The sequence below is a fragment of the Cupressus sempervirens genome, chromosome 3 (genome assembly GCF_028749045.1).
Source record: "Cupressus sempervirens isolate cs-2001-9-10 chromosome 3, ASM2874904v1, whole genome shotgun sequence".
In the NCBI taxonomy this organism is placed as follows: domain Eukaryota; kingdom Viridiplantae; phylum Streptophyta; class Pinopsida; order Cupressales; family Cupressaceae; genus Cupressus; species Cupressus sempervirens.
Genome location: NC_143120.1, coordinates 384916401 through 384940955, shown reverse-complemented (window position 1 = coordinate 384940955; position 24555 = coordinate 384916401). Strand labels below are relative to the sequence as shown.

Below are 24555 nucleotides of genomic sequence, written 5' to 3'. Positions count from 1 at the left end.
ATCTCGGAGCATGTTGTGTTCACAGCTAAGACTAGCTATCAGGGGAACCCATAGCTTAAGGTTAGGTAAGGTGTGTCAGACTTGCCTGTTGCTGTTCATATGTAAAATTGGAAGCGAATATCGGGACACCATTCGATGCGAGGGACAAAGTTTAACGAATCTATTATCTATAGGCTTGACTTTTTACTGGTGGAAGCCTACAGCCATGGCTAGTCTACAACTAAAGCTGCACTCTTAAGTTCAATTATGGCAAAGGGCTCTAAGCTGATAATGTGGGAGAGAGGTGCACTTTGCTCGGTTGGGAATAACAAATGCAGAACAGAATGAACCGGATAGAGTAACAAAGCTGAAGTTACTGTGATTTGTGAGGATCCATAGGTCTTTGACTCGTTTGGTTATGTGAAGTTGTTCGTTTGGAATGGAATGAGTGAGTGGCAAAGGAAAATCCTTGTAGACGCATTCCATTCCATTGGCTCGAGCTTCTGCTTCTTGTGTGGAATTGAGCTCATTTGGAACTCAAATGGGTGGGTTGAATAACTACTAAAAGAGGCCTGGCGGGTTTGCTACAATGAGGCGGCATGGATTTGAGCTGCCTTATCATCCTCTTCAGGTACGTTTTATTCTTTACTACTTAATGATTTTAATTGTTATATTCTTCTTGTAGGGTGTTTCAAATTTGCCCATTTGGGTTGGAATATGCCACACTCAGAATTGGGCTGGTGGGTTGGGGATGCCACACCGATATTAATCCATCTTGAATATGGTCTTGTGGGTTAAGTTCTCCTACGCGCAGAATTGGCCTGGCATCCATAATTATGATATCAACATTTTGTCTATTTTAGCACGTCATGACTCCTGGGGATTGAAAACATTCCTGACTGTGAAAGCCCCCCATAATGTACCGCTTTGCGCCATTTGACGCTCCCTTCTACACTGTATATTGTCACACTAAAAACAAATATTTGAATACAGCAACTTTAATATATGCGTTTTTGTGCAGGTAGTGGCGATTGCAGTGTTCGTGGCACTGGCATTTGCTTTCTATGTGTTTTTTGTGCCCTTTGTGGGGAAGAAGATTGTTGAATACATCATTGTTGGTATCTTTTCATTTCTGGTATGCAAAGATTCACCGGTAAATTTTTGCTATTTTGTTTTTAAAAGGAAGCAATGCATTCTGATTCATAATAACTCTAAACTGGGCCATCGTAAAGCAAATTTTTTATCATCTACTGAGATATGGATTTAGATTACAAAGGTGCTTCAGATTTACTGTTAGTCATAGATGCTTTTCATTGACTCCTCTAAATAATGGTCTTACTTGAAACTATTTTTCGGTCTAATCTAAAACGAAAGGCTTTTATTGTATTCTTATCATTCTCTTCTAGAGTTTCTCTAAGCCTATTTCTTTGTGTGGTAATCTATGGTACTTTCAAGTGCCTTTGACCGACGTTGCTCATTACCAGATATTAATATATCTCATCAAGGCAAGCTGAGGTTTGATGATTATATTTTACCATGGCAAGAACCATGGATGAATGGATGAGATTTTTTAATGTCGTGGACAAGACTAATCAGCCCAAATTTGTCTTCTTGCTCTTTTCCATATTGGACCTTCTAGAATTATTTCTCTGTCTGATTAATCTTTTCTTACTCAAATAGCTGGTGCATGTTGTTAACCTTCTAGCCGTTTTCATACTGAGTATAAATATCGTCATAAGCTGTACATTTCATGTTGAAGTGTCACTCTGTTTCTACTGCTCCATTATTGCAGAATATGTAGGATTTTTCTTCCCAAGTTTCTTTGGGTATCTTCTACCTAGCTGTCTCACACCTAAGAAAATGCAATCTTGTCCTCAATTGTGCAATTAACAGCCTCACTTTTCCTTTGATAGCAGGCCCTAGATATGTTTTTTCACCATGTTCCTTAGCTGAGCTAAACTCTCAGATGTAGTATGTTTTTTCTGCCTAATCTTCTTTGTCCACATGGTAGTTATAATTTTTTTAGTCACATAACTTTTTATTTCTCCATTGTTGAGGACATTTTTGCCGGTTGATGCCCCACTTGTTCATCCAGCAGTTGTTTTGCTTCATCTGAGATTTCTTCCAACAGTCTAGAGCCCTCCTTTGCAATCATTTTGAGCTAATGATGGTTATCCATATTTTCATCATTTAAAAAAATCTAAAATAAGCTACCAACCATTTTGGGCCAATCATGTTTATCAAAGCTTTTGAGGAATCCCCATTTGAATTTGGGTCCATAGCAGCTAATTCATAAGGACTTAACTGCTAGGGTTGCCAATGCAGCAAAAGATCGACCTGTTAATGCCCGATACAACCACTAGACTTATATAAGACACAGGAGGCCGTTAAGCCATGTCATGAACCCCGTGAGGAACGCTGACCCACTGCCAACAATCCCCCTTCCAACGTCACTCTTCGCGGCCTGCATGAATTCGAACTTGTGACCAAGCTCTGATACCACTTGTTAACCATCAGGGTTGCCGTTGCACTAAAGGATCGACCTGTTAATGGCTGATATATTTACTATACTTATAGAAGACACAGGAAGCAGCTAAGCCATATCACGAACCACGCAAGGGACATTGGCCCACTTCCAACATAAGGTGTATTTCAGTTCTGACCTAAGAAGTAATACATATACCATAGTATACAAATGTCAGATTGCATAGGACCCATGCAAAATAGTGGCAATTAATTTTGTAGGGAAATTTAAATTTTGGTTTGTCCATCACAATTCTTCTCTTCCAGTCTGGCTTAACAACATAATCGCATGTGTACATCACCATGGTCTATATTAGAGATGAGAAAAATCCTCAACTGTTCCTTTTCTGGCATAGAAAATAATCAGTTTTGATGAGGCCTCCACTGAAATGTAAGTAAATGTGCCTAAACTAAATCAGAGATGCAAGTTATATCACCAGTCTAATTCTTTGCTCTTCTTCAATCTAATCTATCAGCAATATAAAGTACAAGGTTTACAAATCATTTTGTTGATTAATAATAATTAGAATCCCATTCACATTATATAATATTTCAATTGTATTTGTTTCTTATATTTCATTGTATGTGATTTATTTTGACTCTAGTTCCCCACATCTTTATTAACATGATTTATTTTAACTATAATGCATTGTTCTGTACCCACAAGTCTCTTATCGTCCTAGAAATAGTTAGATATCAAAAGCTCAGTAGTCATAGAAATAAAAACAAGCAAGTGCTCTCCATACAAGTGACGAAGGATTCTTCCATTGATCACTGACTGTAGGGAGGAGCTATAGTTGTCACTAAATACTTACCAAGAATCATACCTAGAGTGCATGGAAACAATTCTAGAATATGCCACTTAATTGACTGGATTTATAAGGAAATTAGAGCTGTAAGGGCCTTTCTTCTGTCATTAAGATCACCTTTTTTAGAAATTTCAATTTAATGTTGTCGATCCTTTAAATTAATGCAATTATCGTAGCTTCCAACACAAGTCAGGGTCAGGAAACTTATAGGAATATCTTGATTGTGAAATGTGCCAGCTGGGGATGTTATGTTCATCAATTAGAGCATAATCATTTTAGCAACCAGTTCATATAGGAGCCATTCTAAAGTCATCATTAACAGCCTCAGTAAGGAGCAAATAGATTATAGGAAGTATTTAATGCAATTATGTTCTGCCTGTGTGATTGCCAACCAATTGAAGTTGAGGTTTTGTTGCCCAGGTGCTCTATCATTCTCTTTGTTCAGTGTTTTCTTTCTTGAGAAGTGCTTTGCAGTATCAATGATTCAGGCAATGGTTTAGTAATGATAATTATTGCTCGTGTTATTACCTATTGAATCTTTTTTCATCTAGGGTTGGGCTAATAATTTGCCATATTTTTCTAAATACCCTAATATGTAAAGAATCACCTCAATTTCCATATTTGAAAAAATGTATTTTGTCCAACCATTATTCAAAATTAAAAGAAAGAATAAATACACCTTTGTGCTATTTAATATCTTGGCATTGTTATTTGAGAGGATCTCCATTTTATTAAATTTATGGCGATTCTCATATTTACAGATTACCATATTATTCAACAAGCTATTTCAGTAGCCTATTACTGATAAGATCTATGACTTGCACTTCTTTGTACAGCTTACCTCTGTTTTCAGCTTGTATATCTGGTGTGCAATAACTGATCCAGCAGATCCAGCTGTCCTAGGATCTAAAAATTATGGCAGGAAATCAGAGTTTGGAGGGGCTTTGTCTGTCAAGGATTCTTTACCTGGACCTGGATCAGTTGATGGCACAAACATGGACTCGATGGGGGAGAAAGCAAATATGGATGAATCTTATGTGACTGTACCGATAGAGGAATCAATTAACCAAGATAAAAAGGAGAGTGGTGGCAGAATTTCCTTATCTCCTTGCCTGAATGTTTGTCTTTGGCTTCCTTTGGCCCTTACAGCTAAGAAATTTTGTGCTAGCAAAGCAACTTCCGAGCATCATACTTGTGAGGAAGACATGCTATATTGCAGCTTGTGTAATGTGGAGGTATGTTTTAGATATGTAAAACTTTTGTAAATTGAATTTTTCTAATCACAATCTGTAATTAGTGTAGATATTAAATGACTTTCACCTAACATACCAATACAAATCTTGTTTAGTTTCAATATATTTTGGTTGAATAATCTGCTGTTGCCTATGCAAGTGAAGGAGAAATCGATCCCCCAATGCCATTGAATTCTGTATTATTCAAAGTACACTTTTAGTAAAGGAAGAATATAACTTGTAAAGAGAGTAAGAAAGCACAAGCAATGGTACTATAATGTTCTCATTTCAGAAATTAAACTCAGATTTAAACATTCCGAAGTACTACTGATTTATTAAGGCAGTAAAAGGGGACGCAGCTGTACTGTCACTACAAGACAAAAGAGATTAAAAATGTTGCTAAAATGGTTAGGATAAGGAAAATAAGAAGTAATCACAGCCCTTTTTTAAGCACCACCAGACAAAAGTGAAAAATCAACAGAAAGCAAACATTAGAAGGCAGCTGCCTGGATTGAATGGTATAAGGAAATTAAGTTCAATCAATAGACAACTCTTGGATAAATAATCTAAGGTAGTCCAAGTAAGGAGAAGAAGAATCAATATGTGAAGATATTTAGTAATATTACTTTTCCTTGTGAAATATGAACCGAGTTTCTAACATTCTGAAAACCAAGCACCTCTAGCCTCAAAATTAAGGACGAAGCCCCTTAATAGTTAATTCCAATAATTGAGTTAGTTGTCGAAATCCCCTAATTTAGGCAAATCATAGAGGCATTTTCATTGTTGTTTTATGAGAATAAATCACTGCAGGTCAGAAGAAGATTTACATCAGAAATAAAAGGATAAGTTTAATGTTTTTAAAAATATATTCTAAGCATTAAAGATAAAATATAAATTATTATGCTGCAACTTCAATCTCAAATCGGTACTTGTAACCAATTGTGTAACTATATTCAGTTAAGGTCTATTATTTAAAAAAAATTAAGGCAAATTTAAAGAGGGGACATTAGAGGGACAGCACACAATTCACTTAGAGAAACTCAAATAGGGAGAATAATTAAGAACAGTGAACAAAGCCCCTTCATGCCACTAGTTTCTCGAGCTATTATAGATTTATTGCCTTCTTGAGGTCATAATTGGCATCATTTACTTGAATAACATGCTCAATAAGCTCTTAGCATTCCTAATCGCATTTGACTTTCTAATATACACAAAGATTGAGTAGTTCAATTTTTAAACAATGCACTCATCCTCTTCATAGTGTTGGGGTTTAAATGACAATTTTCACATTGTTTTAATTTTAAGAAGGAAGCTAGAAATAATTAACAAGAGAAAAAACGTTGGCTGCATTTGTTACTACCATTTTTTGTTGGGTGAGGAAACTATTATATTATATATTTGGCATAACAGGGGAAGGTCTCAAAGACAAAAGAGTGAGGGTATAATACCGGATAGCTCATATTTAGTTTTAACCAAGGGAGACCCACTTACGACTTCTCAAACCAGTTATAAATGGAAGGCCGAATAGTGTCAAGACACATAAAAAGGGAAGGGACTTGAGCAAAAATTGGCATTGTGGGCTTGAGTTCCAAGAAAATGTAAGCTTTACCTTGGATTCTTTCTTTTCTTAAGTAAAACCATGTATTACCCTTTGTGTGGAATTTGTGTTAATTTGATGCTGACCATGCCCTGCTTTGTTCTTTACTTGAGGTGCCCTTAATGTCTCTTGTACTTGGAGGTGTATTTGCCTTTCCTACATTTTTTTGGGATTTGTCATTTCTAGTTTCCTATGTGTTTCTTCTATCACAACATCAAATTCTTTTGGGCATGTATTTTTTTAGTTTTTTGATCTGTAATATTTTGCTTTTGATTGGAGCTACGAACCAGTGAGGCCAAAAATTTGGAGGACCTCATCCCCAAATCCAACACCCAAGACCTGCAAGCACAGAAGCTCAGCAAGGACACCAAGCTGAGGGGCACAACCAGCACACCCAATCTGGGTCCAACATAGGGTCCGTGAGCACTACTAGACCAACAACGATCTTGAGAGTTGACCACCATTATCTCTATCTCCATTGGCGATTGGCTTGAACACCATAATCTCCATCACCATTACTTTGCCATACACGTGCACCTAACCACCACCACGCATGACAACCAAGGCAAGCCCAATGAACATTCACACTGTTTGGGCCAAATGGGGATTTGAATCTTGGTTGCATCATTAACAGTGCAACCACAACCCCTATACCACAATGTTATCCTCTGGGCATGTAGTTTATTTATAGAAGAGAGAATTGCTCCTTTATGAAGAAATTTGTATGTATGGCAAGCTCTTATTCCTAGCATTAGGAGGTCTCCAGTTGGACCCTGTTAAGAGCTATGCCAATGTCTTGTTGACAGCTTCAGTTTATCCATCTGTTTGTGGAATTGAATTTCACATTCCCTTGGGACTTTTCCTAACATCAACTCAAATTCCTGGTCAGATATATCTTTCCCAACTGTCTTTGTGACACTAAAATGACTTTCTATTTTTGAAGCGTGAGCTTCTTTTGTGAGCACAATCGATTCCTCCTTGGTATGCAATATGTACATGACTTGTAGAGCATCTATCTTGGAGATGTTTAGGTCCACGACTTGTGTCTTTAGGATTTTTAGCTTGCTGAGGTGCTTCCACAAAATTTCTATCATGATCATATTCTTTACATATGCCTATTTGTTCAAGATTCTCAAGTTCAATTATATTGTGCATATATAATACATTAGCTAATTAGTTGATCACACCTCATTTATACTTGATAACCAAACGAAACTCTTGCGAAGACTCATTTATAATGATGTGCTTATTGCAATTTAGATGAAGCTCACTAATATTTTGAAGAGGGTAGTGGTCAATGTGAACCATTTTGTTTCCCATTAAATATTGTTGACTCATTTCAAGTGGTTGAACAATAGCATACAATTCTTTGTCATATGTGCAGCATTTCAAAATTCATCTATGAAGTATGAATCATAACATATAGACCTCCTTGTGATAGGACAACCCCTGCAGCATTTCGAACCCAAAGGTTATTACAAGTTAAGGTAAAGCTAGTGTTGCTTGCTTTTCTAATATTTTACCTAAATTCAAAAAATGCATTTTGTTGTTTCTTACCCCAAGTAAAAGATGCCACTATGGTAGAGAAAGACTTGTAATGCTTCCTCAAATACTGAACCATGCCTACAGAGCTTCTTCTTGACTTTATTACACTGGAATGCATGTGCCATTTCTAAATAAATTCCACATTGACTAAGTAGATTCTTAACTCTGCATCTCCAAACACACCCAAATAGAAAGTGAGTGTTGTGCAAATTCTTATTTCTTCTCATTCTATTGCAGTTTGTTCTCCATAACTTGTGAGACTTTTTCTGAAATGCATTAGATTTACATCATAAGTCTTACTGAAAATGAGTATGTTAACTAAGTTAATAACATCATATTAACTCATGGTCTTAATATCTCTAACAACTTCATAAAAGTAGCAGGAGTATTATACAAGTCAAAAGGAAGCATACTTCACAGTTACAAAACTCGCCTTGAATGCTTCTTTTTGTATATCTGCCACCTTTATTTTCCCCTAGTGATATTTGAATCCCAAATTGAACTTGGTGAAATATTTAGCTTGTTGAAGTTAATACAAAAATCTTAATTCCAAGGAAGAAGAAACTTTTTCATAATGGTTAATGCAATCAAAATAGGATAGTCATTTCACACTCTCTGTGAACCATTTTTAGTGGAATATTCATAATATGGAGACAAATGTTAAACTAATAAGATGGATTACATCTACATCCAACAAAGAATGCAATTGCGTTCTTACTTAAATGGGTTCCATTACTGAGTGATTGTTGATAAATACCAATGTCAAGAAGAGGACGATCTAGTGACAACTGAATATTATGTTCAATTGCCCATTTTAGAGGCATACCTATATTTTCGTAGGAAAACTCCTTAAAGTGCCGCAACAACTCATTTTTCTAATGCAAAATAAGTAGAATCAAGTATTTATCTTAATTCCTTGCTAAGGAATAATACACATCATTTTTAAAGTGGCTCTTAGTAAGGGTTCAAGGATATGTTCAAACAAAACAACACTAAGTCAGATACTAGTGTAATCTATAATTATCATGGATATTCCATTACTTAATACACCGACATATTACGATAATAGATAAACGTCTATTATTAGTTAAGGGTAATCTATTGTAAATATTAGAATGTTTCTAATAATTAGTTAGCTGTAGTTATCTGTTAGTTTTTTAATCTTTCTTTTAGCTAGAATAGAATGTTTCTATTCTTTACGATTGTTTCCTAAGGAAACATTGTTTTATTCTTTTGTATACATAGACCTCTTGGTCTCTGTTAATAACAAGCAAGTATTTTACCAATTACTTCCATAATATGGTATCAGAGCCAATACTTAAAATTTTTTTGACAAAATTTATAATTTGTTTTGAAATTATTTGTTTAAATTTTTTGAAATTATTTCAATCAATTTCTCTACAACCCACCTAGGGTTTCTGCCTTGAGAAATTCAAATGCAAATTAGACTGAAATTGTGATTGGGAATCGCGTGCAAAGCGTTTGGTTTATATAGCATCTTTTCCAAGGGTTTTTCGAATCCTTCACTTGCCTCCACAATATAGAAATCCACCATTTTTCCGTGCAAGTCAAGTGCAAACTGCGACCTGCAAACCACGTCTGAATCCTTGGAAAAAGATCACAATCTGTAGTTGGATAACCTCGTGTTTGTTGAGGGAGAAATTATTGTGGTTTTGCCATACCCCATGCTCCTCAAATTTGCAACCAGATCCTCACCACATAGGTCGTATTTTTGACGTTTTTTACAAGCGACTACATTTTTTAAACACCTGTGACTGCCAAATCTGCCATTGTTTGGAGGTCAAACTCTGTTTTTTAGTGCCATCACAACCTATAGTCGCGCTCTGGAAAAGCCATTTTTTTCCAGAAAACCACCATTTTTTCTGTAAATCTGACCTTCCAAGCCCTGGCTAGGGTTTCGCCCGAAACCCTAAATCTTGAGCTTGGAATTTTTTTCTAAATGCAGATTCTTGGTGGGGTTTTCAAGAGCTCAATTGGGTTGTCGTTCATTTTTCAAGGTGCCTCAATATATGCGCCTTGATTTTCAAGCTAGTGGATCCAGAAGCTTTCAACATATTCTTTCTGGGTTTTCGAGCTCTCTTCTAGGTCATCCTTCAAATTTTGTGCATCTTCCTTTTTTGCCTCGAAGAATGTGCCTTAATAGATTTTCACTTTTTTTCATTGGAAATGTGCCATGGCATCTCTGACAAACATTCTGCTCAAGAACAACTCAAAATTCAATGGTTGAAATAATGGCACTTGGAAGCAGCGGATCATAGCAATTTTTGAATATCCGAATACTGATCAAATTGTTTTGGGTGTTACGAAGCGTTTGACTGCCCTTGGTACTTCTAAGCACACAAAAATGGTCACTTTGACTATGTGCCTTAGTTTCATAATTTATGTCAAGCTTGAATCAATATTTGCATCATCATTTCCTTTGATTAAATTAAATTGTTTGAATTATTCAATTTATTTGAATTATTTGAATTATTTAATTAATCATTATTATTTTACATCAATTTCCTTGACTAAATTAGAATTCATTTATTTAATTATTTTAAATAAATGGTTTGATCATCTTGATTTTTGTATTATTTAATTAAAGGAGTTTGCTCCCTTTTAATAAAACCCCTCCTCACTGAATTTTATGTGCAACAATTATTATTTTAAAAGAAATAATTAAATAACTGTGACACTTTATTTTATAAGAAAAGGGATTATTTTACATTTAAATTAAATAAAAACACCCCTTATCTTATAATTTTTATGGAGTGTTACACTCCACATCTCTTAATTAAATGTTAATTGCACATTCTCTTATGTGGGTCATACCCTTTCCCATTATTTTCATTTTCCCTCCAATTTGGGAATGCCTCTTTGGATTGATATATAAAAAAGACCTCCTTCATTTTGACATCATGATGATTTCTTTTGCTACGGTTATTATAGATATTTTTGAAGCTTTCTTGGAGACTTGGAGATATCTTGTATGTTTATGATCATTTTGAATCTTCCGTTCATTGGATGTATTTGCGAAGACCAGGACCGATGTTCATATGAGAGCCACCACTTCAAACCTTTGAAGGTCTTTGCACATTGATGATAGGAAGTTATGAGTCAATTCTTGAGATCTTTCTTTTTATGGTGTTATTTTGAAGGATTTCGAGTGTAAGGATTCATAGAAGTGTGTTTGTTATTTGTCCACATTTTTCACACATAGTACTGATCAGGATACATGAGATCTGAATAATTGAGAGGCGGTGATGCTTCTCAAATTATCTGTAGCTCATGATCAGCTCTCTCAGATTTCATCTGGCAAGACAACTACCGAGATATGGGCACATCTCAAAAGTCTTCATGAGACTTCTGACAAAAGCACACCTTTCTTTTTAAAGAACACTTTGTATTCTATTATCATGGATGAGCGAACCTCGCTCCAAGCTCACCTGAATAGGATTCAGGAAATCCGTGATCAGTTGCTTGTCATTGGTCGCAAGATGGAGACATTGTGGTTGTCACTCTTCGGAGTTTACCAGAGCTTTCTTTTTAAAGAACACTCTGTTTTCTATTATCATGGATGAGCGAACCTCGCTCCAAGCTTACTTGAATAGGATTTAGGAAATTTGTGATCAGTTGCTTGCCATCGGTCGCAAGATGGAGGACATTGTGGTTATCACTTTTCGGAGTTTACCAAAATCCTATGAGTATTTTATCGAGATTCTCAACATCACGTATTCTGGTGTTGATTTGAAGTTCACTGATCTCTGCACACTTTTGCTTCAGCAAGATTGGTGGAAACAACAGTTCAGTAGCAGCACCACCTCCATCTCCACAAAGCAAGCCTTTGCTGCTAAATCCTTTCAGAAGGATAAAGACAAGTTTTAGCAGTCGTCTCATTAGAAGTCTTTTTCTCTAGCTTTAGATGACTCTCGAAAGAAGAACATTCAATGCAACTATTGCCACAAATTTGGTCACATGAAGGTTGAATGTTTGAAATGCTTAGCTGCACAATCTAAGCAATCAAGTTCAAGCCCAAAGCGCACAATGCAGAGCACAATGAGTAGATAGAATTTGCCTTTTACGCCTTCATGGCTAAAAAACCAACAAATAATGTAGAGTCGTCTGCCTGGTACATTGATTAGGTGCCTCTCGTCATTTCACCCACCGCAAAGATTGGTTTGCTGGGTACCAACCTTATTTAGATTTTGTTATTTTTGGTGGCGGAGAAGAGTACACCGTTGTCAACAAAAGAAACATTCAGATTTAGTCTGCTCGGAGGAATCTTATTTCCTCGATTTGTACTACATTGTAGGGATGGAACTAAATCTACTCTCATTCAGTTACTTACTGCGACGTTCTCCACACTTGGATGTCATCTTTAGTTCACATCAGTGTACCATCATTGATCGGGCGACTCAGTGCACTGTTGTAGTGGGTCTTGAGGATCATAGTCTTTTCCAACTCACTGATTCTGGTGATTCTCGAGACTTAGCTATGGCTGCTCGGCGGTCTTCTGTTAGCACACTTTGACATCAACAATATGGGTACTTAAATGTATGGGCACTTAAATGTGCATTATCTCTCTTAGCTTGCTCGAGATGAGCTTGTCCTTGGATTGCCAGAGATTCAAACTCAACAACTTGGAGTTTGTGATGCATGCTAGGCTGAGAAGCAACATCGTACACCTTTCACAAGTAGTGACTCATGGCGCACTTCTCGGGTACTTTAGCTTGTTCATGCCGATATCTGCAACCCTATGGCCACTCCTTCTGTTCTTGGGTCCAGGTATTTTCTATTGTTTGTTGATGAATTCAGTAGAAAAATGTGGGTGTATTTTCTTAAAAAGAAATCTGATGCATTTTCTATATTTCAGAAATTTAAAACCTTTAGTTGCAAAAGAGTCTGGGAAATCTATTATTACTCTTAGATCAGATAATGGGGGGGGGGGGGATTTTGTTCTAATGATTTCTCTAGCTTCATGGATACTCATGGCATTAAATGCCAGTTAACCACACTCCACACACCACAACAGTGTAGTTGAATGTCGAAATAGAACAATCACCAAGATGGCTCGATTCATGTATGCACACAAATATGTTTCAAAGAAGTTCTGTACAGAAGTAGTCAACACGGGAGTTTATCCTTTGAATCGGTCACCCATAGTGGCAGTCAAAGGTAAAAGAAGAGGCTTGGTCAGGTTGCAAGCCCAAGATCAGTCACTTGAAGGTTTTTGGCTGCCTTGCTTTTGTTAGGATCCTTGGCGCTCCACACACCAAGTTGGATGCCAAGAGTCAGAAACTCATGCTTATTGGATACAATAGTCTTCACAAAGCCTACCACTTGATCGACATTGAGACATCTCGTCTCCTGTACAGTCGTGATGTAGACTTTGATGAGCAACGAGAACCATTCATGCCTGTTTCTCCTGTTCTTGATCAAACAGACCAGCCTATGATTTGGGAGTTAGGCTTCCATTAGGTCCACTTGGTGGGAGGGCTCTAGTAGCTCTTGCTGCTCTAGTTATATCAATAATCTTTGTACAGACACCTCTAGCATCTCTTGCAGGATCACCTCGATTTGTAGATGCTTCACTTGAGTTTGATCCAAATTCTTCTGATGAGGAACTTGATCACCAAGCATCTCCTGATACTAATGTTGGTAGTTCTCCTCTCTAGCCTAAGTGGTTGTTTAAGACACTTGCTGATCTTCGTGATGATGAACTCATTGATGGGAGAATTGCTCGGAAAAGAGAGAACCTACAGAGTCTGTTAACTTTGCTCTCATGGCCAACATTCACAGTGTGTTTGAACCTCAAACATATTGCGAGGCTAAAGGAATTCTAGAGTGGGAACAGGCCATGACATCTAAATACCGAGCCAGCTAAAGAATAACACCTGTGTCCTTTATGATCTTCCACTAGGGAAAAACCTATTGGCTGCAAATGGGTTTACAAAATAAAAAATGGTACTTTGGATAAGTACAAAACTCATTTAGTTGCGAAGGACTTTTCTTAGCGTTAGGGCATTGATTATGAGGAGACCTTTGCTCCTACTGCAAAGATGAGCACAATTAGATTAGTCCTAGTCATGGTAGCACTGTTGGTTGGAAGGTCCATTAGATGGACGTCAAGAGTGCTTTCTTGAATGTTGATCTCCATGAAGAGGTCTACATGATGCAGCCTCTTGGTTTCAAGGTTGCTGGTAAAGACCATAAGGTTCTTAGTTTGGTGAAAGCTCTCTATGGCTTGAGGCAGGCCCCTCAGGCATGGTACATTAAAATTGATAAGTACCTTAGTGATCAAGGCTTCAGGAGGAGTTCTTCAGACTGAAACTTGTACATCAAGACTGTTGACAGTTACCTAATCCTTTTGGTTATTTATGTGAATGATTTGATCATCACTGGTAGTTTGGCATCTTTGATTTAGGGAATCAAACAAAATTTATGCCAATCTTTTGACATGACTGACCTTGGGCTCATGCATTATTGCTTAGGTGTTGAGGTTTGGTAATAGTCTTTTGGTATATTTTGTCTTAGTCCAAATATGCCAGGGTTCTGTTAGACAAATTTCGTATGCAGGATTGCAAGCTTGCATCTACACCCATGGAAAAAGGTCTCAATTATCAGCCAAGTCTGATTCTCCTCCCGTTGATGATACTACATACAGGCAACTAGTAGGCAGCCTCATCCACCTCTTTGCTACTAGGCCTGACATCAACTTCATCTCATGCTTTATGACAGCTCCCAAGGCTGATCATTGGATGGCCGCCAAGCGTGTGCTTCGTTAAGTGAAGGGCACTTCAGATTATGGACTTATTTACTCTTGAAGTTCTAATCCTAAACTCAGTGGGTTCACAGATTCAGATTGGGTAGGCTTTGTTGACGATAAATAGTCAACTTCTGGATATGTATTCAGTTTGGGATCCGGTGCCGTCACATGGACTAGTAAGAAGTAGTAGGCAGTTTCTCTTTCCTCTATAGAGGCCGAATGCAGAGGGACTGTTAAGGCAGGATGTGAAGCTATTTCGTTTCGTCGGATGCTTGGGGATATGTAGATGTCATTACCATGATCGACTACTTTGTTTGTTGATAATGAAGGCGTGTTGATAACAAATGTGTGTTGATAACGAAGGCATTATCAAGTTAGCTTGTAATCTAGTATTCCATGAATGAACCAAGCATGTGGATGTTCACTATCACTACATAGGATAGCTAGTTGAAGATGGGACAATAGAGTTTCAATATTTTCCTACCCACAGATCAGACTGTAAACATTCTCACCAAGCCTCTTGGTCCTGATAAGTTTGTCAAATGCAGAGGACAAAACCATTAAGGGAGGGTATTACGATAATAGATAAACATCTATTATTAGTTAATGGTAATCTATTTGTAATCTATTGTAAATATTAGAATGTTTCTAATATTTAGTTAGTTGTTGTTATTTGTTAGCTTTTTTAGCTTTCTTTTAGCTAGAATAGAATGTTTCTATTCTTTACGATTGTTTCCTAAGGAAACATCGTTTTATTCTTTTGTATATATAGACCTCTTGGTTTTTATTAATAACAAGCAAGTATTTTACCAATTACTTCCATAATACAACATGATGAATCTTGTTTACTCAATATACTTCATATGAATAAGTTGTTCCCTGTATAAATGGAAAAAGGAAAAAGTAAAACGGTGCTCGTGTATTATTAGTTGCACTTCTAGTAAGAATGTACATGATTTGTAAAGAAAGTAACAAAATGAAGACAATGGATATCAATAATTATTCAATGTGGAGAAAGCTAAATGGTGAACAAACTCTAGAAAGAGTCTCATTCTGCTAGTACAGGCTTATTTCCTTCTTGAGACCTTTATGGACATTCTTAAATTCTTTATATGAATAACATGCCCAAACATCTGTACATGCTCTGCAACTTGCTCTTAGTGCTTCCCAATCGAACTCAAACTCTCTAAAGAACCAGGGCTGAAGCAATTTGATTATTATTCAACCAACACACCCAACTTTGTTCCAGTAGCTCCTTTGGGGTCTTATACAATTTCCACATCTTTTAGAGTTCGAGGAAAAAGATGGAAAGATTTGGAAGACACAGTCTGCATTCATTACTTGGTCTGCTCTTTGTTGTGTAATAAAGTTGTTGTCTTATGCAGTTGGCAGAAATGAAACCACCATATTACATAGGTGTTAAAAATGTATTTTCCCTCGGGGTTTTAAATCTGCTTCTTGAGAGGTTGGTGGTTATGCAACCACCACCTAAATTAATTGGCACTTTGGTTACCAATGAGAGAACTCTGCATTTTCAGGAATCTTTTAAACTAAATTTCATATACAAGGTGTCCAAGTCATTCTAGACATGCCTTTGCCCCTGTAGTCCACCTGAACCATCCATCCTTTATTCATCTCTGGTTGAAACTCAAGGGCAAACGATATCAGGAAATGCCTTGCAAGTCACAGTTTAGTCTCTGTGAGAATAGTTGGCGAATGGACGCACTTTGCTAACAATTCACGATCCACTTTGGAGCAAACTAATAGGTTCAAATTTTATTATTTAGGATGTGAAACAACATTCCCATGATGACATTTTTTAATATCCTTCACATGATTTCTAGCCTATACTGTATTAGCTTATGTTTCTTGGTCCATTTGGAAAAAGAAAGTAATTAAAAGCTGCCTCATGTTACTCATGACTTCTGAACTTCTGCGAACTGACTTGGATTTGGGCTTTCTATTATACTAATCATGGCTACATGTATAGTTTTATGTGTTCCCGAATAATCCTTTCAATCATTGTGTTAGATTATTTGGATGTGGCAAATAATCGCTAATAATAGTTTATTGAGGTTATCAGAATACTATTTTATATAAATGTGCCAATTTATGCCAAATTTTTTTCCTTTATTGATAAAATAATTTTTCTTAGGCAAAATAATTAGAATCTATTATTTATTTCCATTTCATGTTACAAAATATTGAAAAATAGTTAACAATGTCATTTTTAAAAATGCCTCTCATTAAGGGGTTAAAAAATGCACACACATACAAACTAGCGAGAGAGTTAGTCGGGTGGACCAATGGACACCTTTTATTATTTTACATACATGAGTAGAGGTAATTTGCTATCTTTTAGAGAAAATGTTTTATCCCTTATGCCCTGGATCTGAAGTCTTCCCATGTGTAGTACTACAATACAATTAATGCTGTAGTCTTTTTGAGATGATGGAAGTTTACTATGTTATCTGGACATAATCTATTATCTTTCCTAATTTATGTTGTTATATCTAACATAATGCCTAAGATTTAATTATGAAATCTGGATGTTAGCATGTTTGCAGTGGTCCCTACACTTTTATAAGGGGGCATTATCTTTCCTGAATCATGGCATTCTTGCTTTCATTTTTTTAATATTTGAACCTACTTTTCATCTCCAATTCAAAGGATACAGAGAACACAATTTCATTCGTAGCTCGTCTGCATGTTGAGATGCGTCAGGATGATTTCTTTTCATGTGCTGATCTCCAAACAAGAAAAAAAAGAGAAATGATATCCTTATTCACTTAGAGACTTTTGGCTTTACGTTTATGCATTTTCCAATCATTTTATGATGTAATTCTAAACTTTTCAAATTGCATTTGAATGTGGTACTGAATGAGAGTAGTTCTAAGTTAACTTGTTACGTTTTCAGATCTTTAAAAACAGCAAGCACTGCCGAGTATGTGACAAATGTGTTGACAGTTTTGATCATCATTGCCGGGTATAGGATGGGCAACTATTTCCTAAACTTATGGCTTTATTTTCATTCTGTAAAATTGCATTATTCTTCTTTTCTATCTTAGATAATGCATACAGCGTAAGTTAAAATGTAGTATCCTTGCACTAATTAGTGTTTGTTGATGCAGTGGATTAACAATTGTATTGGACGAAGGAACTACAAGGAATTTTTTGTCCTGATGATTTCTGCCCTTCTCTTGGTAAACTTGGTTTTTTCTTTTCTTCAATAAATATTCAAAATGAAAAAGAAAAAAGAAAAAAGAAAAATGATCCCTATTATATAGATTTTTATAATTACTTCATGATACAAATATGATTTTCCTTGGTAGGCCTTTCCTCCATATTTTCCATTGCACCTTATGACAGAGTCTAGGGAAGAGAAAGTGGAACTAAATCAAACCAATTCCTTTAAAGCTTGAGTAGTAAGCCATAGCAACCATATGTTGATCCTTATACGTTGCACCTAAGCTAAGAACAGGTGGCCAACATATTTGCATTAATTTTTAGCTGATTACAGCATGGTGCTTAAACCATCAAGCTCCAGATCCTGGAGCATTTTGATTGAACCTTCCTTCTGCTTGGTTCAGACCCACCTTAAGGTCTAAAATTTTATTCGAGCTTATAGAAAGCAATCATTTAGCCCATTTGGCTCTCACTTATTATTGACAGGTACATGGGTTGTACATCTTGGGCTTGGATTGCAGCTTATACTTCAGTGGTCAATTGGACTCTTTGTAATAGTGCGATGTTTCCTTAATCGGAGTCACTTTGATGTGGAGATTGTATCTAAGCTGGGTAGTAGTTTCTCATTGGGACCATTTGTTGTTGTCTTGGTGAGTTGTGCAACAATCTTTGCATATTTTTCCTCACATTTTCAAATTTATACGCAAATAAGAATTATAATATTTCCCATTGAAGTGATAATGAGTTATGCAAAACATTCCTTTTATCATGTAGTGTTCAGCTTTTCAATTGGGTCATTTTACAGGGTTCGTGCACTATTCTGTCTATGATTGCAACACTTCCTCTTGGACAACTTTTCTTCTTCCATGTTTTGCTCATAAGAAAGGTTGATAATCTTTTCAAAAGTTTGATTTGAAATATTGATATTTTCTGTATTCAACTTTTTGGTATTCCTTCTGTTATATGATGAATGTATTTTATGCTTATTTCCTTTGGTTGAAATGCCAATAATAGGGTGTCAGCACATATGATTACATTGTTGCAATGAGGGAGCATGAGCAGCAAAATATGGGAGGAGCACAAAGCCCGCAAATGTCAATGACGAGTTCAGTGTCAGGATTGAGTCATTCAAGTTCTATGAGTGCATTACACCATGGGTCCTGGTGCACTCCACCACGCCTTTTTGTAGAGGACCAGGTCTGAATCTACAGTCTTTGAGACAATTGCAATGTACACATGTTATTCATATTTTATCTCAACAGATCTATATAACTTACTACACCAGTTTGGTGATTTGCAGTTCTCTGTGTTGCCAAGAGATGGTGTCATGCCATCCATCAAGGTAGATAATCGAAATATAAAGAGGACACCCAGTGAACAGACGGTGCAAAAGAATAAAGGATCTGTAAAGATTAGCCCTTGGGCACTGGCTCGAATGAATGCAGAAGAGGTTTCAAGGATTGCTACACAAGCAAGGAAAAACTCAAAAGTTTTACGTCCTATATCCAAGCAAAAAGGCATGCCAGTGATAGAGACAGACAGTAGTTTGGAAAGCAGCAGCAGAGATCTAAGCACAGAGATCTATTCTAATTCTGAAAGTCATAGACGAATGAATAAACGTGGCAGATCACAATCATTGGGGAAGAATTTTCCTTTTACAAGGTCTTTGAAGTTGACAAAAGTGTCTTTGGAACAAGCTAGTAAATCAAATCACAGCAGGGACAGAGGCCTTATGGACATCAACCAGCCAATTGGGGAAACTTGCATGGGATTGGCTCCTTTACAGTTAGAGGCACAAAGTGCATTTCGGTCTAGCTTGGCAATGTCAACTGGGAGGTTGATTGCATCGTCTGCTCGAAGCAGCTTTGCTTCACCCGATCTTCACTCTTTCAGGGAATCATCGTCAGGCATTGTAGACATACCATCTGTTTCAGCTGGCCCTTCATGTATTCCCGAAGGCTCCAAACTCCAAAGATCTACCAGTGATGGGTATGAAGCTTCTGGAGGAGAAAGTGCAGATGACAGTGACCGAGCCTCGGCAAGGTTACGTAAGCTACCCTGGAATAAAATGCTTTTGAATCCTGCTTATATGGGTCAAACAAGAACTGCTAAGCCCATTGCACACAGAACAAGCGAAATGCCGTATGATATGAATAATTTTAGAACTTCTGGACAGGGAAGAGGTTTGACAATGCAAGCAAACAGTGGGAAAGGTGTTATGATTGAAATTCCTGAAGGACAGTATTATCCAATAGAAGGGATTCATTCTCTTCCTCCGCAATTTGATTCACCGGAAAGGGATATGAATTTCCTCGGTGCGAAAGGTTCTGGTCTTAGCAAATTTTCCAAGGAAAGACCCACCACTCTTGAAAATGTGGTTCCTTTGGTCCTCAGATCCTCAATCTTAAAAAGGAACTTTGATTCCAATATTGAAAACTAAGAACTCAAATGACTTGTACATTGTGATCCTGTTGCACCAAACATTTGGAACCAGATTACTTGAGCAGATTACAGATTCACACTGAATGATTTTTCTCATAAATGCTTTGGCAATATAAATTGCAGAACTGAATATAAAGAAGCAAAGACTGAGTTTCATAGTCAATATTCAGGCATTATTATATCTCAAATCACATGTATAGGAACGAGAAATGTTACAGTTCTGGATCCACATTAGCTCTCCAAGCAGTAGGCAGCAAACGTCTATTTCCCATTGTGACTAGTAATTCAACTATGCTTTTCAAACCTCTGATTTTGTCATCTAGCACCAACCTTGAGATCCTTCTAGGTGATCTATGTTTAAATCTCTCTCTAATATTGCTTATTTACTTGTTGCTATTGTCAGTCCTAATTGTAGGGACATATTTATCAATTCACCCCTTGTACCACAGTTATCCTAGTATAGCCATGACAGTCAAACAGTAAAGGCTGAACTTTATTTTGAGATTCTCATGAATGGCTCTGAATACATTATTGTCACATTAAATGAATAGACAACTATTGTTGCCAAGAACACATTTTCAGTCTACTATTCTTTTGTTTGTTTATGTTCCATAGTGTTAGTTTATAGTTAATAAATTATAATATTAGCTTATCCACCACCTCTGAGCATCATCTAATTGCAATGAGTGCTAAGTGTTCCATTCATTCTCATGACAGATGAGTCTTTGTGAACTATTACTCATGAAACATGGGTCAATGAGTTTGACTCAAAATCTACAAAGTTGAATCTACATAGCAATATCATAATTTGACTTGCTGTGGAAAATATCTCCTACTTACTAATAATATATTGCTGTGTTGGGTAGTTAATGGTTGGTTCTTATGGGAAAAGTGGTTTCAGAAGCTAAAAAAGTTAAGGCCTTTTGAAAAAAATTGAATATTGTAACTGATAAAGAAAATATAAAAACATATAATAATTGTGAAATTTTATATTACATAAAAATGCGATTCTATATTTTGTTTCCATTTTTTTAATCTTGTAGTCCACGTGTTCATCAATGTATCATCAATGGCCTTTAGGTATATAAGCTATAGTCTTATTCTATGAATTAAGAGAATTGTACCATTCATTTTCATTTCATTCCACAACCAACCTTGTTTAGGTCAAAACTATGTAGAGATAGGTCAAACCTATGCAGAGAATATGACCTATGTAGGTCTAAATTGTGAATTGAGCAAATATATTTCAGACGAATCAAAAAATAATTAAGAGAAGAAAAAGACAAGGCTGCAAATTTCATAATCAAAGTTTAGAAGTACTTCGGTGAGAAAAAAATGATGAAGATTTTACCAAGAGATATTCTTGTGGTCAACATGTAGAGATTTTCTTGTGATTAGATAATATTAAATAGGTAAGTGTGATTGGGAAGAAAACATTGATAGCATAAATAGACATGTAAAGGTTACTCTAAGATGTGTAGTAAGACAAGAATGCATTTTTACCAAAGCATATGCGTAGAGACACTCAATCCTACTTTGAAGAAGACTAGACACTTGCACAACAAGAAGAGCGAAGTCAAGGATGGGAGAAACAAGAGGAGGATAATGGGCTTCACCGAAAAATGGTAAGAGCCCAAATGGTGGTAGATCTTCACATAAATAAGGATGCATGGCCCCACAAGAGTACTTCCATATGGTAAGTTGGAATTGTAGAAGATTCTTGTAGAGGAGAGAACCGGGGCTAGAATCCATAGTAGAAAGGAAAGCCATCATTATTCTTATAGAAACATGAGTATGATGGTTGCAAAGATCCAAAATTTGAAGGTTACAATAAAATCTTAGCTTGGATCCAAGGGTCTAAAATAGCTAAACGTCATGGAGGGATTGTAGTCTTAATCAAAGATTTGTGAGGAGACATTATAAGAGTTGAAAAGGAGGATCCAAATAAATAATTTATATAGTTGAAAATAGTAGATATTATGAGCACAAGTTGGTTAATTGCACGGTCTTTTACCCTAAAGAACTCAAAATTCTAAAATAAAAAAGAGGGGAATCTAGATAATGAAGATCCATATGTAGCATTAACTTCGGGCGAGATAGTTTTTGTAGGTGATTTTAATGTGAGGACAACAAAACTATCAAACTATACAATTGGTTGATAACAATCCATTATGAATAGAGGAAAACATTGACCATGCTTGAGAAATGGCTTCTCAAGATGCGTAGGGGAATGCATTGTTGAATAGGTTGAATAATTGAGAGTAGGGAGAATCAATTATTTTACTATATTTTTTCTCAAATTTACTTATTTTGGTACACATGTTATATACCATTAAGATAATTGAAAGTACACGAATAGCAAACACTATAACACCAAAATTAACGTGGAAATAAAAAAATGAGAAAACTAGTAAAGAAACTACTACTCATAAATAGAGCGCCAATTAAGGTGATTTTTACAACGGCCCAAAGTTGGTTTGCTCACTGCATGTAAGCCTCACTACTGGTTGGGCTAACTTCCTTGATACACAAATATTTGATTATAAAAAGTCCTTACAGACAAAAATAAAACTGATAGTGTTGCATTTACACATGCATGGAATACTTTCAGTTGAAAACAAAAACAACAATTGTTAGCAACAAATTTGGTTAGAGAGATTCTGGCAGCTTAAACTAATCCTTTTGCAAGCCTCAATACTCCTTTGTAATACTATGCTTGTGTTCATTATTTTCCTTCACACTTCCTATTCTTACTCACACATGCTTGCCCCTGAGTATTCATTCTCAAAATCATGCTCGCATTATATCACCTTCAACATACTCACACTCTCATCATGCATTTTACATACAAATAGATGTTCTATATATACATATATCCAATGAAACAAATACATATGTTTTCCTATTAAAAACATGTCGGCTATAATACAAAAAGGTATTTCAATATAGTTTGATACATTAACACCAAACCTAAAAGATAGGTTGTATATAGGAGAACTTCATACCACACTACTACGTGATCCAAGGATAGGTCAGACATCAGATAATCCCACTACATAGTATACTCACTTAAATATAAATATATTCTAGGGCTAATGAGAATACCACAACCAAGACCATGTCTTGTTCTACAAAATTTTAGAACCAACTAGAGGATAGCATAATATGTTTGTCCAAAATTGAATACAATTGTCATATATGTTGATGTTCTGTAGCTTCACTTGGATATATATATATATATATATATATATATATATATATATATATATATATATATATATATATATATATATATATATATATATATATATATATATATATATATATATATATATATATATATATATATATATATATATATATATATATATATATAAAACATTAATTAATTAATTATAAGATTGCAATTATGTTAACGAACAAACATGTCCTATGAAAGGACATGTCTATAGTTTACTCACTTTCTTATATATATATATATATATATATATAAAAGAGGTCGCTACCATTTGGAAAACATATACTAGAAACATGGCAATGCGAATAAATTTGTAGCAGACCCTCTAAAAACTATCATGGTATCAGATTAGGTTTCTTACCAGCCTGTAGATTTCATGAATGTATATCTACTGTACCAATATGTTGAGAAAAACATAACTTGTGATCAAGTTAGTGCATTATGCAACTACAATGAATACTATTGAAAAGAATAAACTCATCAACGATAAGTGTTTTGATGAGATGCGAAAACAACTTGAATCTTATAGTAGCGAAGAAAATGATTTCTATATTAAAGACATGGATCCAAATTGACTCCAAAAGTTTAGTTAAAGACAAGCTATGTAAAACACAGATAAACTCTCCTTGTTGTCTCAGATGACCATCGTTGGAGTAATATCATTGACGAGTAGAGGGCCTCTGTAAAATATAAATCAAACTTGTTTGTGAGGGCTTCTGCTTTTTAAAATAAACTCTATGACAAGAACACACAATTAGATTATAAGGATTGGTTATTAATGTGCACAATGGTCATCCGAAGAGACATAACACTTCAACTGATAGTTGTAAAATAATCATATTAATGAAGTCCCGATCATCGATGGTAGTAAAGTCTTTAGTTAATAGTTGTAAACTTTGCCACCCCATCCATGATATTTTATAGTTGCCATACAACAATATCAACACTTAGTATCTCCATGACAATCATATGCAAATAACGTTAGGAGAAAATGGTTGTATATTGCAAAATTCACAAATCACGATTAGAGAAAATGAACAGATATCTGATAGGTGATTATGAGTTAATTGAACAAAGAACATTGATCAAGTGTTGATCAACATCAATGTTATAGCAAGATCACTAGGCCTAAGAAATTGCCAACCATGGTAAATTAAAGATATTAAATACACTAGCCTGAGATGGACTAATCTCCATAAGGTCTTAACCAAGTCGTCTAACTCAGCAGTGAGATA

At 35.8% G+C, this 24555-nt stretch overlaps 1 protein-coding gene across 1 annotated transcript; it reads left to right on the top strand.

Annotated features, from left to right (window-relative positions):
* LOC149566620 (putative protein S-acyltransferase 22) lies at positions 1-20245 on the top strand. Its single transcript, XM_089819923.1, has 9 exons — positions 1-610; positions 1001-1114; positions 4148-4546; positions 17372-17440; positions 17586-17657; positions 18162-18290; positions 18446-18526; positions 18655-18837; positions 18941-20245. Exons 1-9 carry the CDS (start codon positions 569-571, stop codon positions 20078-20080), a joined length of 2229 nt encoding a protein of 742 aa, XP_089676049.1. The 5' UTR covers positions 1-568; the 3' UTR covers positions 20081-20245.
* The last annotated feature ends 4310 nt before the right edge of the window (positions 20246-24555 follow it).